The sequence below is a fragment of the Melospiza melodia genome, chromosome 11, assembly GCF_035770615.1.
Source record: "Melospiza melodia melodia isolate bMelMel2 chromosome 11, bMelMel2.pri, whole genome shotgun sequence".
Taxonomy (NCBI): Eukaryota; Metazoa; Chordata; class Aves; order Passeriformes; family Passerellidae; genus Melospiza; species Melospiza melodia.
The window spans coordinates 7,959,899-7,973,588 of NC_086204.1; the positions used below are offsets into that span (position 1 = coordinate 7,959,899).

The following is a 13,690-nucleotide window of genomic DNA, read 5'->3' on the forward strand; positions in this document are numbered from 1 at the left end:
TGGTTTGCAGCCTCACAAACCTTTACAAACAGGCTGGTTTGCAGCCTCACAGCTGCTGCAGCTGGATGGGCTCACACCCAGCCCTTAGGAGCAGCTGCCAGGTCTGTCCCCACTGCTCATCCCCAAAATCCAGAGGTAAATCCAGTGCAGGGATGGCAGCAGAGGGAGCTGGGGGCTTCTGGAGATATTCCAGGTACAGTACTGGTGGGGAATGAAATCTTCTGATGTGAACTGTCCAGCCCCACTCAGAGCCCACATTCAGGGAAACCTCTTTAGTCAGGAAACTCAGCAGTAACTCAGAGATCTGCAGAGGTCACAGGTGAGCTTTGAGGGACTCAGATCCTTTAGAGGGATCTGATTTTCAGAAAGCCCAGTGAAAAATGGCCAATATTTGGGCTGAGTGCCCCACTCCAGTGTCAGCCACACCCCAGGAGATGCTGTTAATGCACCCTCAGTCTGGTCCACACCCATCCCACAAATGAAATCAACACAGTGATAGCAAACTACACTGGCAAAGCTTCTCCACTGGCTGCAGGGCAAACCCTGCCCCACATGGCATCAAAGCTGGAAGAAATATCAGCACAGGTAACAATCTTCTTTGAAATAATAAATACAAAAGCTGTATTTTTTTCCTTTTTTTTTTTTAACTCATGACAGCATTTGTTAAAAATATTACATCTGCTTTTGAGAAGGTAATATCCTCTCCATTTAATATGGAAAAATAAACTCTACAGGACACACAACACATCCCCCCCAGTTGGCACAGAGCTGCTTTAAGAGATCAGATCCACGGGACACATCAAGGCAGAGGAGAGGCTTGGTCTTCCTTGTCCCCAGACTCTTAAAACATCGTGTTGTAGGAATGGTAAAAGACAAGAATACATAAAAACAGTAAAATGTTTATTTTCTTAGAAAAAAAGAGATTCAAAATGATTGTGATCACACTCCCATTCGTTCTCAGCAAAGCCAATACTGCAAGCTTAGTCCTTGATTAAGATACCTTTTAAATGAAACCTTTTTTTCCTCTTAAAATACAAGTTCCTGCTCCTGTATCACTTCCAGTATTTCAGTGATAACATGCTTTTAATGGATAATAGTTTCTCAGCTTCTTCCCAGCTGAGAAACAAGGCCTGCCATGGCAAAAACATCCCATCTCCAAAGCTTGGAATCACCAGCACTAACAAGCACTCTGGCCCCAACACGGACGGACACACAGCTCGGGGGTGTTTCTTAGATGCTTGGATGGTCACTTATGGAAGCTTGGTATAACACTACCTCATCTGATAGAAAACAGGCCAGAAGCCTCAATAAAATCAACAACGTCTTTTGGATTAACTTTTAAGGATTTGCTGCGTATCTGGACACAGAAAAAAGTGAGAAGTTGCAACAAGTTTTAACTAGCAGCAACAAAAACAGTTCCTTACGAGTTCTTAGCAATATTCCTCATGTGTTCATTAGGAAACACTGTAACTGAATGGAGCATATAATGTGGAAATGGTCTTCTTCTGTTTATGGAGTGCTGTTCACTCGAGCAGACGTCCCAAAGGTTGTATCCAGAAGGCTGGGTTGGATCTATTTACACTGGAGGTGCTCCGGGGCGAGGGCAGAGCTGGCACTATGTGACATCCTCCTCCTCTGAACAGTAGTCACGACCCTGCAGGGACAAAGGCCAGGCAGTTGGTACTTGGAGAAGCACACAGCAATAAATCCAGGCAACACTGGCTGAGAGCAGTGCTCTGAACCTGGGGGGTTTAAATTCAGAGCTGGGCAGAAACCTCAGACACAGGGAACTGGCAGGAAACCAGGAGAGGAGACACTTCCCTTTCTGTCACTATTAATCTCATAAACATCATCCCCCACATAGTGAATTCCAGGGGGGCTCCAACAAACTGATTTACAAACCAGCTTTATGCAAAGATCCACCTTGATGGACACAGCCCTGAGATTTGTTGTGAAAGGATAATCTCTGAGGCAAAAGCAACAAAGCACATAATCCTATGAGCAGCACAAGGCAGCTGCTGAGAACAAGAATCCCTCATCTGATAACCCCAGCAGAAGTTTAACCCCAGAGCAAAGATGCCATTGGTATTGAAATGAAGCTTGTACTGCAGGGGATTCAGCCTAAGCTTCACCAAACATGGATTTCTTATCAGGCCAGTCATGTAATGCCTTCTATCCCATCCCAAACACAGGTGTGGAGCAGCATCTCTCTGGGTGTTTATTCCCTTTGGGATGGCCTGGAGCAGGCACATCCCATCCCATCCCATCCCTCCGTACCAGCTCCTGCAGAGCAGCAGGAAAGGAGCCACTGTCCCTGCTGCCCTGCACAAAACCAGCTGGAGCTGAGCTGCTCAGCACAGGCCACACAGGGCACCTTGCATCAAACAAGTGCCTCAAGTGCAGGACCCAACATGTGCACCTCTGGACCATTCCCTGTTGCTCCTGGGTGCATCACCTGAGCACCTGGAGAAGGAGAGCCAGAAAGACACAAAAAAAGGGAGGGATGCTTGGTAGGAGTGATCTGTTGATTTGGGGCACACAGCTGGGCTGCACATCTGGAACAAAGGCTCCAAAACATCCCTGCAGTCCCAGGGCCAATGGTGGGACTGCAGAGCTGGCTTTGCTGGAGCCCAGACCCAGCAATGTGCAGGGCTCTGACAGCTCCCAGTGGCCCAGCACTGAGAGCAGAAGGGTTTTCTAAGTACAGTAAAATAGCCCCCAAGAGACTCATCAGCCCAAGTTCCAACTCAGCTATCATTGACCCAGAAAGAAAGGGGAAAAATTACATTTTTTAAACTAAAAGCTGTGACTCAAAAAGAAGGAGCACTGAAAATCTTTGCAGTGAAGCACAAATCTCTCGGTTTTCTCCAGGGTAGGGAGCACATTTGGATAAATCCAGGAGACTGAGCTGGTGGTGATGAAGGCTTTGTCCAAAACGCTTTAGAGCTGTGAAAGGCAGCAGCAATGGCTGAGGGCTGAGCTCAGAGCATCTCCAGGACATCCCTTCACTCAAGAGGGAGCCCCACAGCCCAGCACTCCCCACTGGAGGCCATCACTGCTATTAAAGCCTGGAGCAGACCCAAATCTGACAGAGGAAAAGCCATCCTGCACTTTCCCCTCCTACTCCTCCTGCCTCTGGCTTTGCTCCCTGGCTGCCAAGGGCACCAGTTCTCAAATGGACACCAAGAACTGCTCCAAACCAAGGTGCTGAGCCAGTCCTGGCCATGGCACAGACACAGCAGCTCCCAGCAAGGCCTGGAGGCCACCAGGAGCTGGGCTGGTCCTTCCAGATACATCACATCCACCTGCTGGGCATGGGGACACATCACACACACCTTCTGGTGGTCTGGCCAGCCCAGGTGATGCCCAGACTGCAGTGAGTCCCAGTGGTGCCCAACAGAGCTTTGGTATAAATGTCACTCCCCAAATGCATTTCTGTCAGTAATAACAAGGTCAGCACTGCTCAGGGAGATCAGAGAAGATAAAACGTGCCCTGTTGGCACAGCCCTCCCCTGCTGCACCAGGAATGCAAGACAAGGGCTGTGCCCTCAGTGCTCCTTGGGAGGGGCTGGCAGAGGGAAGGCAGCTTCAGCCACAATCCAGTGAAATACTCTAAAATGTCCATTTTTGGCCTGTGGGTTGTTTCAGAGGATGCCTCCCAGATGCTGGAGGAGATGATCCCTTGGTCACTGAGCGGCTGCAGTGCCTGAGATGGGAAATGGTCAGCTCAGAGCTGGCAGAAACCACCCTGCTCCAGTGCTGCAGGGGCTGGACCAGGTGGCCTTTAAAGGTCCCTTCCAAACCAAACCTCTCTCTGATTGTACAATTCCATGGCTGTTAGTCAAATTCTGCCTGGGGGAGCAGGCTCCTGCATCCAGAGGGGCCAGAGGCACGGAGCAGGTGGCTACTAAAGGAATGTATGGGCCACCCATGGACCAAGCAAGTTGTGGGGTCAATCTGCATGGGCCATTCACTTCAAAGTTGGCCTCAATGATTCTTGTGGGTCCCTTCCAATTCTGTGGTTTCTGGGAAGTTTTAATGATTGAAAGTGTAAATGAACTATGTTGGGGAAGATGAGAACTGTACTATGTGCCTCCAAGTCCAGCTAATCCCTGAGTAATCCCATCTCCCACCTCTGCAGTTTCAAAATACAACTGTCAGCTTCTGTGGATGTCCACAGAACACCAGGAGTGTTTCTAAATGAGTGAGTGAATTTAAGCTAAATTAAAGAGCAGCCTGATGTTCTTTTCCTGCTGCCTGCTCCCAAACCAGAGGGGCTCATCCCCCTCTCTCCCCTTGCTGCACCTCCAAAGTGCCCCCCTCCTGATGCCCCTCCAGGGGATGCTCATGGTATCCTTTAAGGGAATAAAAAAGAGGAAGAAAAAACTCGCAGGAAAAAGGCCTTTTCCCCATTGTGTGGGTGACAGGCCAATAAACAACATGGCTCAATGGCCCCTTGTGCCTGAGGAGGGGGCAGGCAGGGAGGGACAGGAGGGTGAGGATGGAGGGGATGCAGGGGAGGGAGAGAAGGAAGGGGAGGCAGAGGAGGCAGAGCTGGAGAGGGCCAGCATCAGCCCTGTCTCCTGTGGGCTGAGGGGCTGGGGACACAGTGCCCCCTTTGAGGGCCCACTCTGGGAACCCTTTTCCCCAGGCTGGTTTTGTTTACAGCTCCCAGAAAGGATGGCAGGAAAATGCCGGGAGGCGGCACTAAATCACAGCGTACTCATTTCTGTCCCTTTCTCATTTTGTTGGGAAAAATCAATGGAGTCATTAAGAGCAATCCACTTTGCTAATGAGTTTCAGCCTAATCACCGTGCCCTGGGTACTACGTGGGGCTGGCAGCCCTCTCCCAAGGGCACTCCCTTCCCTCCATCCCACACAGGGAGCTGCCTTGTGCCCCCTCCCTATGCCATCACTGACCAGGGCCGCAGGAGCTGCTGCCAGCCATCCTTCCCACGGGATGGGTGCTCTCCCACCAGCTCCAGGTGAGTGCATTGGTGCAGAAATCCCTGCACATCCACCCCAACACAAGTGCTGGTGCTCAAGAACAAGCTGACCCAGGAGAGAACTCAGGTCATTCATTCACTTGGCTGAATACCAACACAAATGGCCTGATGCCAGGACATGTTTCTATCTTCTGAATCAGAGCTGATAGTTCAACACCAGATTTAACCCACCACAGGAGTGCAGTGATTGTCCCAGTCCTGGCTGCAGCCAGTGGAGCCCATTTCTGCTCTGCTGGGCACAGCAGATCTCAGATTTATCCAGCAGAGTTCCCTTTATGAGGGCTGTTCAGTCACTCTGTGCCTCCTCTGCTCTCCAAAGCCACATTTCTGTGTATTTCTGCCTTCACTCTCAGGTCAAGCAAATCACTTGTACTCCTGACCCACATCTTTCTAATTTACTCCAGGGAATGCTCTCCTCGAGCTTAATTGCTGCTATTACCTGTTGCTCATCCTCCACTGGAATATATTTCTGTGATTTCAGGCTAATTTTCAATAAATGATGATAATGCTGACAGTAGATGAGCTGCCTCCTTCCCACTGCCTGTCTCTGTTCCATCTCCCCCTGAACTCTGGATCACAGGTGCTTTTTGTCTCCCAAAGCAAAGCCTGTGACTGTTCCCAATAACCCCAGTGAGTGGGAAGCCCCAGGAGGACTCTCTGCAGCTGCTGCCAGATGTTGGGAACATTTCTGAGCCTGCCCTGCCACCTCTCAGGGCCTTGTGCTGCACACAGCTCCTTGGTGTTCCCTCTGCTCTCCTCTCCATGCTCTGCCACAGGTCAGAAAGTGTCTGGACAAGGTTTTTAGGAACATGGTGGGATTCTTGGGGTTCTCCTGTGAGCTGGACTCCATGGTCCCTGTGGGTCTCTGCCAGCTCAGGATATTCTAACTACACACTAACTACAGCTTCTTGTGCTGTCCTCTGCTCAGCCCTCTCCAGCTGCTTCCCTCTAACCTCTAACTCTGGCTTGGGAGTATTTTTACCTCAAATCCTCCTGTTTCTGAAAGGACTGGGCTGACTCCAGCAGAACCAATATCCAAGCCTACATTGGAGCCTGACTTCCACATTCCCAGCCAGTCCTACCCCAGCCCTCATCCCAGAATTTCCTCCTTCCTTCCAGCAATCCCTCTGAATGGCATTACCACCACCACAGGCAGCTCTGTACGTGCCAGCTCCGGCCCAGCCCCTGAAGCAGGGACAGACTCACTCAGAGACAGAGCAGATGTCCCCCTCTGAACGCCTCACAGTGTTTTGACACTGAATTTTGGTAGACAGAAGCTCTGTGCTTCATGACATTCTGTTCTTTACCTTCAGGTGACATTTGCAGGAGGCAGTGCAGCTTTGCAGGGGCAGCCAGGAATGCACTGCTGGGGGCAGAAGCTCTCCAGACTGTTTCAATAAGGTTTCTTTTGATCTCCAGGACTCACAAACACTTCCTGTGTGCAACACCAGCCTGTGTTCTTTCTATTTCCCACCCTGGCTGCAGAGTTTTATTCCACACAATGGCTGTGCCAGCTCCAAGCCCCCTCCTGCCCAGTGCTCACACTTCAGAGCTGCTGCTGGGTTCTTGCATTTGGTGACCCTGGGGGGATCTCAGTGGAGCTGGGGGTGTTTTTTTGCTCCTGACTGGAGTCTCCATCACACATCCAACAGCCCTGGTACCCACAGGAACACCACAAGGGTTGGGACCTCACCAGGCACAGGCAACACCCCCCACACCTCCACAGAGCTTTCCAGCTGATAGAATCCTGCTCAGTGTCTGCTGCTGCCCTCCATCTCCCTGCAGAAGGCAATGAAAATGCTATTTAAGGATCAGACAAAGCCCCTCATATTTTCCAATCTTTTTTGGCATTTGTGACAACACTTAGAAAAAAAATGCGTTCTGAGCAAAGATGAATTAAAAACCCCAAAAGTTCTCCAATGATGATTATTTCCTCAGGCACAGGAGGTCCCCAGGGAACACAAATCCCACATTCAGCTGCACATTAACTCCTGCCAATCCCATCAGCTGTCAGCACTTGGTCTCTTTGACAGATAAACTGTGGATTTCCTCTGAACAGACAATCTCCTGATCCCCAGGATAAATTATCCCCAAGATAAATTAGCCCTGGAGATAACCTGGGAACAGCTCAAAGGGGATCCAAACAGCTCCAAGCACAGGGGACAGGGTCAGCTGCACCCCAGTGTGGCAGCTGGGGAACGAGGGTGTTAGTGCCCTGACCTCAGGAACAAAAATTAACCAAAATTCATAATTAGGTACAGCCTGATGGCATTGTCTGGTCTGCAGATAAGACACATCTTTGGAAAATCCATTTTACTGGAGATTCTGTGCTTAACCTTCTGGAAGGTGATGATGTCCAGGAAAAGCAACCTGAATATTCATAGGGTGATGCATTTATTCAAAGGAGATATAGCTGTATTATGGATATGTAGAAATTCTCATTTTAAATGCATTAGGTTACATAAAATCTCACCCCTGTGAAACACTGGGTACAGAAATATTCTTCTCAGGAATCTATGAACTCCTCACTTTTACTCTTCCCCTTTTATGTCTTCTTTTGTTTTTATAATTTTTATTCTTTGAGAGGAAAGTAACAAATGTGTTTCTTGGGACAAATACAAGATGCACCCACTGGAGCACTCTGAGTCCTGGGACCAGGAGTGCTGGCAAAAAAGGCACAAGTTCAGAGCCAGCAAGCAAAAATTTCCTTCTACTCCACAACCCAACATGACAACTTAATAGAACAGAACAGAAAAGAGCAGAAGAGCAGACTAGACTAGACTAGAAGTATTTCATTTGGAGGGGACCTACAATCATCAACTGCCTGAGCACTTCAGGGCTGACCAGAAATTACAGGGTGCTGTTAAGGGCATTGCCCAAATGTCTCAAACACTGACAGGCCTGGGGCATCCAGCAGCTCCCTGGGAAGCCTGTCCCAGTGTTTGACTTCCCTTTCCATAAAGGAATCCAGTCTGAAATATCCAGTCTGAAACTGGGAGTACAAATTAGTACTCAGTGTACTGTACTCAGAACAAATTAGTTCCTCAGTGTACTGCTACTGAGGAAGCAAATATTTAATATAAAGTATTTAAACAAGATGCACAACTCCCAAACAGGCAGTGTGAAGAGTAAATTGGTGTGTGAACATCAGCTCCCCCATCTCCCTCCCTCATACTCCCAGGATGAGCTGTGCTCCAGCTCCTGCACTGCTGTCTCACAAAGGAGCCAAACGTGTCATTTAAAAGCTTTCTGAAACACAAAAGCTGCTCTCAGGACAGCTGAGATATGCAAAGAATTATTCATTCTCTTCTTCCAAACATCTCCAGCACCATTATTTCACTGGCACAGCCCTGGGGAACACTCACAGCCACACCATCCCTTGGAGCCAGTGGCTGTTTCGAGGAGATTCAGCAAGAATTCCTGGGCTATTCCAGCCACTACAGCATTAACACTCCAGTTGTGATGAAACATCAAACCAGCAATGATGTAAAACCCCACTTTTACCCAGCATGTATATCCTGAACATCTGAGTTACCCTGCCATGAATCCCAGACTGGTGACATTCCCCCAAAACAAAGGATTCTCTCAGAACCCCCTGCAAACTCTTCACCCTCCTGGTTTTCTTTGCACTTGAGCTATCTAACCAAGGAGCTGGAAGGGAAATCTTGGGCCAGACCCCTCCAAACCATGGAGGACACAGAGAGCTGCAGCAGGCAGGGCACCGTCCTCCCCATGCATCCTGAGGGACACTGGATGCTCACATTCCTGTGCCTTACCTTTTCAATTTTTTCATCAAGCATTCTGAAGAATTCTTGTTGGCTTTCAGAGATGTGCATGCTGGAAGGCAAAGAAACAGTATCAATACCAACAGCATTTATCCCATTATAGAACATTATAGAAGAGTGAGAGACCCCCCTCCCACAGGACAGGAGGTTTTCCAGGACTGCCAACCTCACCACCACAGAATGAGACACCCACAACATGACGTTCAAGACTCTGTCCTCTTGTCCTGCCACTTGTAATGGGGGAGAAAAGACTGACAACTGCTGTCCCCTCCTGTCAGGAGCTGTGCAGAGCCACAAGGTCCCCTCTGAGCCTCTTTTTCTCCACGCTGAGCCCATTTCCCAGCTCCCTCAGCCCCTCCTGGGGCTCCAGACCAATTCTTCAGCACCAAGAGGCTCAGTGACATGATTCTGCATTAGTAAAGAGGGCTGGAAAACTCTTTTTTCATTGTCTATAAAATGCTGATGGTCACACAGGACCACAGGTCCTTCCCCATGGGGAACCTGCAAGCTAAAAACCCAGACAGGATGAGGAGACACAGAAAGGGTGACAGGTGTTTATCTATGGGGCAGGTGTTTATGGGTTTTTGGAGTGTTTATCTGTGCTAGGGGATGGTGAGAGCCTCCCTCCTGCAGGAAGGTGAGGCTGGAGCATCCTCTGGAGCAGCAGCAGGGAGGAGCACTGGGCCCCCAGGGAAATGTGCCAGGGACTCCATGTGCAGCACAAAAAGATGCAGAGAGGGGAGGATGGGGACCGGAGCCAGCGGGGACAATGATGCCAAATGGTCAGAAGGACACACAGCTCTTGGAGCCGTTCCCCAGCACACAAAGCTGGCTTGGCTTGCTGAATTCCCACCCATCCCCTCTTCCTCAGAGGGATCCTTTCAGCTGTAATGAGTTAATGCTCTCCCTGAGTGCCCAACAACGGGGCTGCACTTCCCCACAAAGCTCAGCATTGAGCCCTCCCTGCTATGGGCTGAACATATACAAAGATCTGCTTATGTGGGACATAAATGGAGCTCAGTTCACACCAGGAGGGCTCAGAAATGGCATTAAAACCTAAAGCTGGTGATTCAGGAGCAGGAACAATTCACCTTTCAGTGGTTGAGGGAGTTCCTGTCCCCAGCTGTCTGCCTGTTCCTCAGGTTCCCACCTCCTCCTCAGATGGGGAAGAGATGCTCTTTTTGGGACAGCTGACCCCATCACCTGCACATTCAGGTGCCTTGCAGAGGGATTTTACGGCAGTGCAGTGCTTTCTGAGAAGGCAAGTGCTTGAAAAATAGTCTTGCCTTTACAACATCATAAATCCAGTTTCTAATAAAATGAGATAATACTGTAGTGACTCACCCCAGCCATAATTCATAAGAGAAGTAAAAGAAGGCAGGGGAAAAAAAGGAGTATTGTGTATGTATTTTCAGTCATATCCCTGAAAATTCCCACAGGATAATCCTACAGATCAGCTCCAGTGGAAGATGTCCCTGCCCATGTCATGGAGGTTGGGTTAGCTGATTTTCCACGTGCCAACCCAAACCATTCTGAGAGTTTGTGATCTGGCAGGGTAAAAGTGGTCTGAAATAATCACTTCCATTTGATGCTTCAGGCTGCTGTCAGTCCCTGGGTTATGAACCTGTCCCAGGGTACTTGGTGGCTGTGTTTGATCATTCAAGGTGTCAGGGAGTGAGTTTGGTGATGAAAAGAGAGAACAAGTGTCTGTGAGGTCAGAGCAGAGTGCAGGGGAAGCCCTGAAGGTGTGGCAGGTACCAGGACTGGGTGTGAAGAGGAAGGACCAACTCTTCTCCCTCTGCCAAAGACCCCCATAAAGCTACTGCTGGCTCCCTATATCCCCTGGTTTTAGAGTCCAGGGCTCTGGATGGAAAAATCTAAATCCTCCTGCAGGGGGAAGAGCCCTCACAATCTTACTCTTCAGCTGACATCAAAATATTGTAAAGGAATTTATAATTTGGCACTTAGTCCATGTTTTGTTTAGAAGTAACACACATTGTACCAGAACAGTACTGTAAGATCCATCTAATGATCTATCTATTAATTTCTGTCTTCCAGCTGAGTGGATCTTTTCCACCCAATGCCACCCCACCCTGAAGTCAGAATTGTTATGGCTTTTAGATGATAAACCTTAAAATAAAAACTGTACATCAGAACAGCTGTTTGCTGACTTGGCAATTAGCAACTCAAACACATGTGGCCACTTTATTACTAAACAGAAATGCAGTGGTAGGTTGGGCAAACAGCAGAGCCTTGGGCAAACACTGGAGGTTCTACCCAACAACCTTATGTTACACTCTGCACCTCTCTGGGAGTTTCCTTATTTTTGCAGGTCTGTGATAGAAATATTTCTCTCTCTCAATGCAACGTAAAAACCAGGCTTTTGGTCAGTTCTGATTTCTGCAGGGACTTTTCAAATTAGAGTTTTATGAAGGAATGGAAGCCATGGCCCCATGCAATTCCTCTGCCGTGGATGTACCAAAAGATGACCCAATGAAAGAACAGCCTTTTTCTATCCCAGAGTAATTAACCTCATGTTAGAGCATCTTGAATACATCTCTGACCCTGCTGGGAAGGACTGGGCCACAATAATGAAGCACAGCTTTGCTGAAGAGTGCTTCTACCTCCACCTCCCTACCATGAATTTCTTTGCAATCACATCCAAAGCACTTGGCTTTTCCCTTTCAAAAGGGGCTGAATTACATTGTCAGCTGATTAGGAAATAACTGAAGTTTCCAGACTTGAAATCGTGTTCAAGGCACTTGAGAGGCAGCAAGTTTAGGTTAGTAAGTGCCCTGAGGACAGGGCACAAGGAACAGCATTTCCAGTGGTGTTCAAAACCCAGGGCACAAGGAACAGCATTTCCACTGCTGTCCAAAACCCAAATCACAAATCTTTATCACTTGTTCTTCATGCACCTGATATGTGGCTCTGTGTAACCACTTATTCCTCAGCCAATTAGTGATTAAAATGTAACACTGAGTTAGCAAAGAAATGAGTTACTACTATCAATAATCAGCTCTGCCACAGAAGGCAAATATTTCATGTAACACTGACTGATCCCAGGCAGAGCATGGGCATGGAACTGCCAACCAAGCAGCTACAGAACAAGTTCATTTTAACAACCTGACCATTCCCAGTCCCAAGCAGAATCAGCTGCTAATCTAAACCAGGAGCTAGTAAAAACCTCCCTGGGACTGACCCAGCTGTATTTAGGAACATTAGTGGATATAGAGAAGTTTTTCCTGTGTAAGTTATATGGAAAGCTGAGAAATAACACAGGGTCTTCTCTTGGGCACAACAGGATGCATCTCACCTTTTTTCAAGTCCTGCATCTTTGCTGTGCAAAGGAGAGGATGCTTCCCATCCTTGGGACACAGGTGATCTTACCTCTAGTACTCAGCATGACTTTAGGGCTGCTGGGTCATCTGGTCTTTGCCTAGGCAGTAATTGTGAACCTCACAGACACTGCTTGTGTTTATTTTGATTTAAACAACAGAAATTGAACTTACTTTGCTCTGGGTTGATGTACTAATCCTGGGATCTCTTTATTAGATTTAAGTCTTGAATTTGAACTGGCACTTTTTTCCTGAAACACACAAAGAGCACACAACAGCATCAGTATTTATGAAGCACACAAAGGTGACAGGCATTTGTCATCAGGGTGTCACACCTGGCTGGGTCCAGGCTCAGCTGAATGAGAAAAGCTCAGCAAAAATGAAATTAAAGGTAACACAAGAGATGAAATGACCCCAGGTGGGCAATTTTTAAACATCCTGGGCTCAGTGGCATGTGGAATTGCCTCTGGGTCACTGATGAAATCCAGGGATCAAACTCCAGGCTGGCCGGTAACTCTCCAGCGGGCCCTGGAAAATGGGAGGGTGCTCATATAAATCAATAGCAACAGCAGGCTCCAGCTTCCCCAGAGCAAGGCAGAGCACTGGGAACGCAGTCCCGGAGTCAGCCAGCACCCCAGGCTGGCTCAGAGCAGAGTGAGAAACATCAGCAGCAAGGAATGTCTGCAGGAGGAAGCACAGGTCAGATGTGCTGGGAAAGAGCAGCCACTGCTCAGCCACGAAACTGGGCACAAGGGGCCCAAGGAAGCAAATCAGCTCTGGAGATCCCAAAAATAAGGATGTGGGGATGCTGGAGAGAGTCCAGGGAAGGCCACAGAGATGTGTCAAGGTCTGGAGCCCCTCTGCTCTGGAGCCAGGCTGGGAGAGCTGGGGGTGCTCACCTGGAGAGGAGAAGGCTCCAGGGAGACCTCAGAGCCCCTGCCAGTGCCTAAATGGGCTCCAGGAGAGCTGGAGAGGGACCTGGGACAAGGGAGGGAGGGAAAAGACAAGGGGGAATGGCTTCCCACTGCCAGAGGGCAGGGTCAGATGGGATATTGGGAAGGAACTGTTCTCTGTGAAGGTGGGCAGGCCCTGGCACAGGGTGCCCAGAGAAGCTGTGGCTGCCCCTGGATCCCTGGCAGTGTCCAAGGCCAGGCTGGATGGGGCTTGGAGCAACCTGGGACAGTGGAAGGTGTCCCTGCCCATGGCAGGGGTGGCACTGGATGGGTTTAAGGTTCCAAACCAGTCTGTGTTTACAGACAAGAACACAACCCTGTCCTTTGCAGAGGACCAGAACCATTAAAAACATCTTTAAAAAGGCCTGGGAGGGGAGAGTTGAGAGGCAGCACTGCTTGGTAAGACCTCATCATCACATCATGAGCTTCTGTAACCCAAAATTAGTGCAAACATCTATCTCTTATCTCCAAAATCCTTCACAGGGATACAGCCTCCTTCAGATCTCCCCAGTGCCATGTGTTAGGGAAAGCTGCTGCTGAAGATGGGAGAGGTCTGAGTCAAATCTCAGAGCTCACCCTTTCCACAAATCCCTCTGAATTCCTTAGGC

The 13,690-nt window shown here is 48.9% G+C and overlaps 1 protein-coding gene across 1 annotated transcript in view; it reads right to left on the bottom strand.

Moving 5' to 3' along the window:
* Positions 1-879: 879 nt before the first annotated feature.
* C11H1orf21 (chromosome 11 C1orf21 homolog) overlaps positions 880-13,690 on the bottom strand; it is a 101,754-nt gene continuing 88,943 nt past the window's right edge. The window contains exons 4-6 of the mRNA XM_063165460.1: positions 12,304-12,380; positions 8,783-8,843; positions 880-1,654 (exon numbers count right to left, since the gene is read on the bottom strand). Of these exons, the coding sequence (XP_063021530.1) occupies positions 1,616-1,654; positions 8,783-8,843; positions 12,304-12,380 (177 nt within the window). The 3' untranslated portion in view covers positions 880-1,615. The remainder of the gene's footprint in view (positions 1,655-8,782; positions 8,844-12,303; positions 12,381-13,690) is intronic.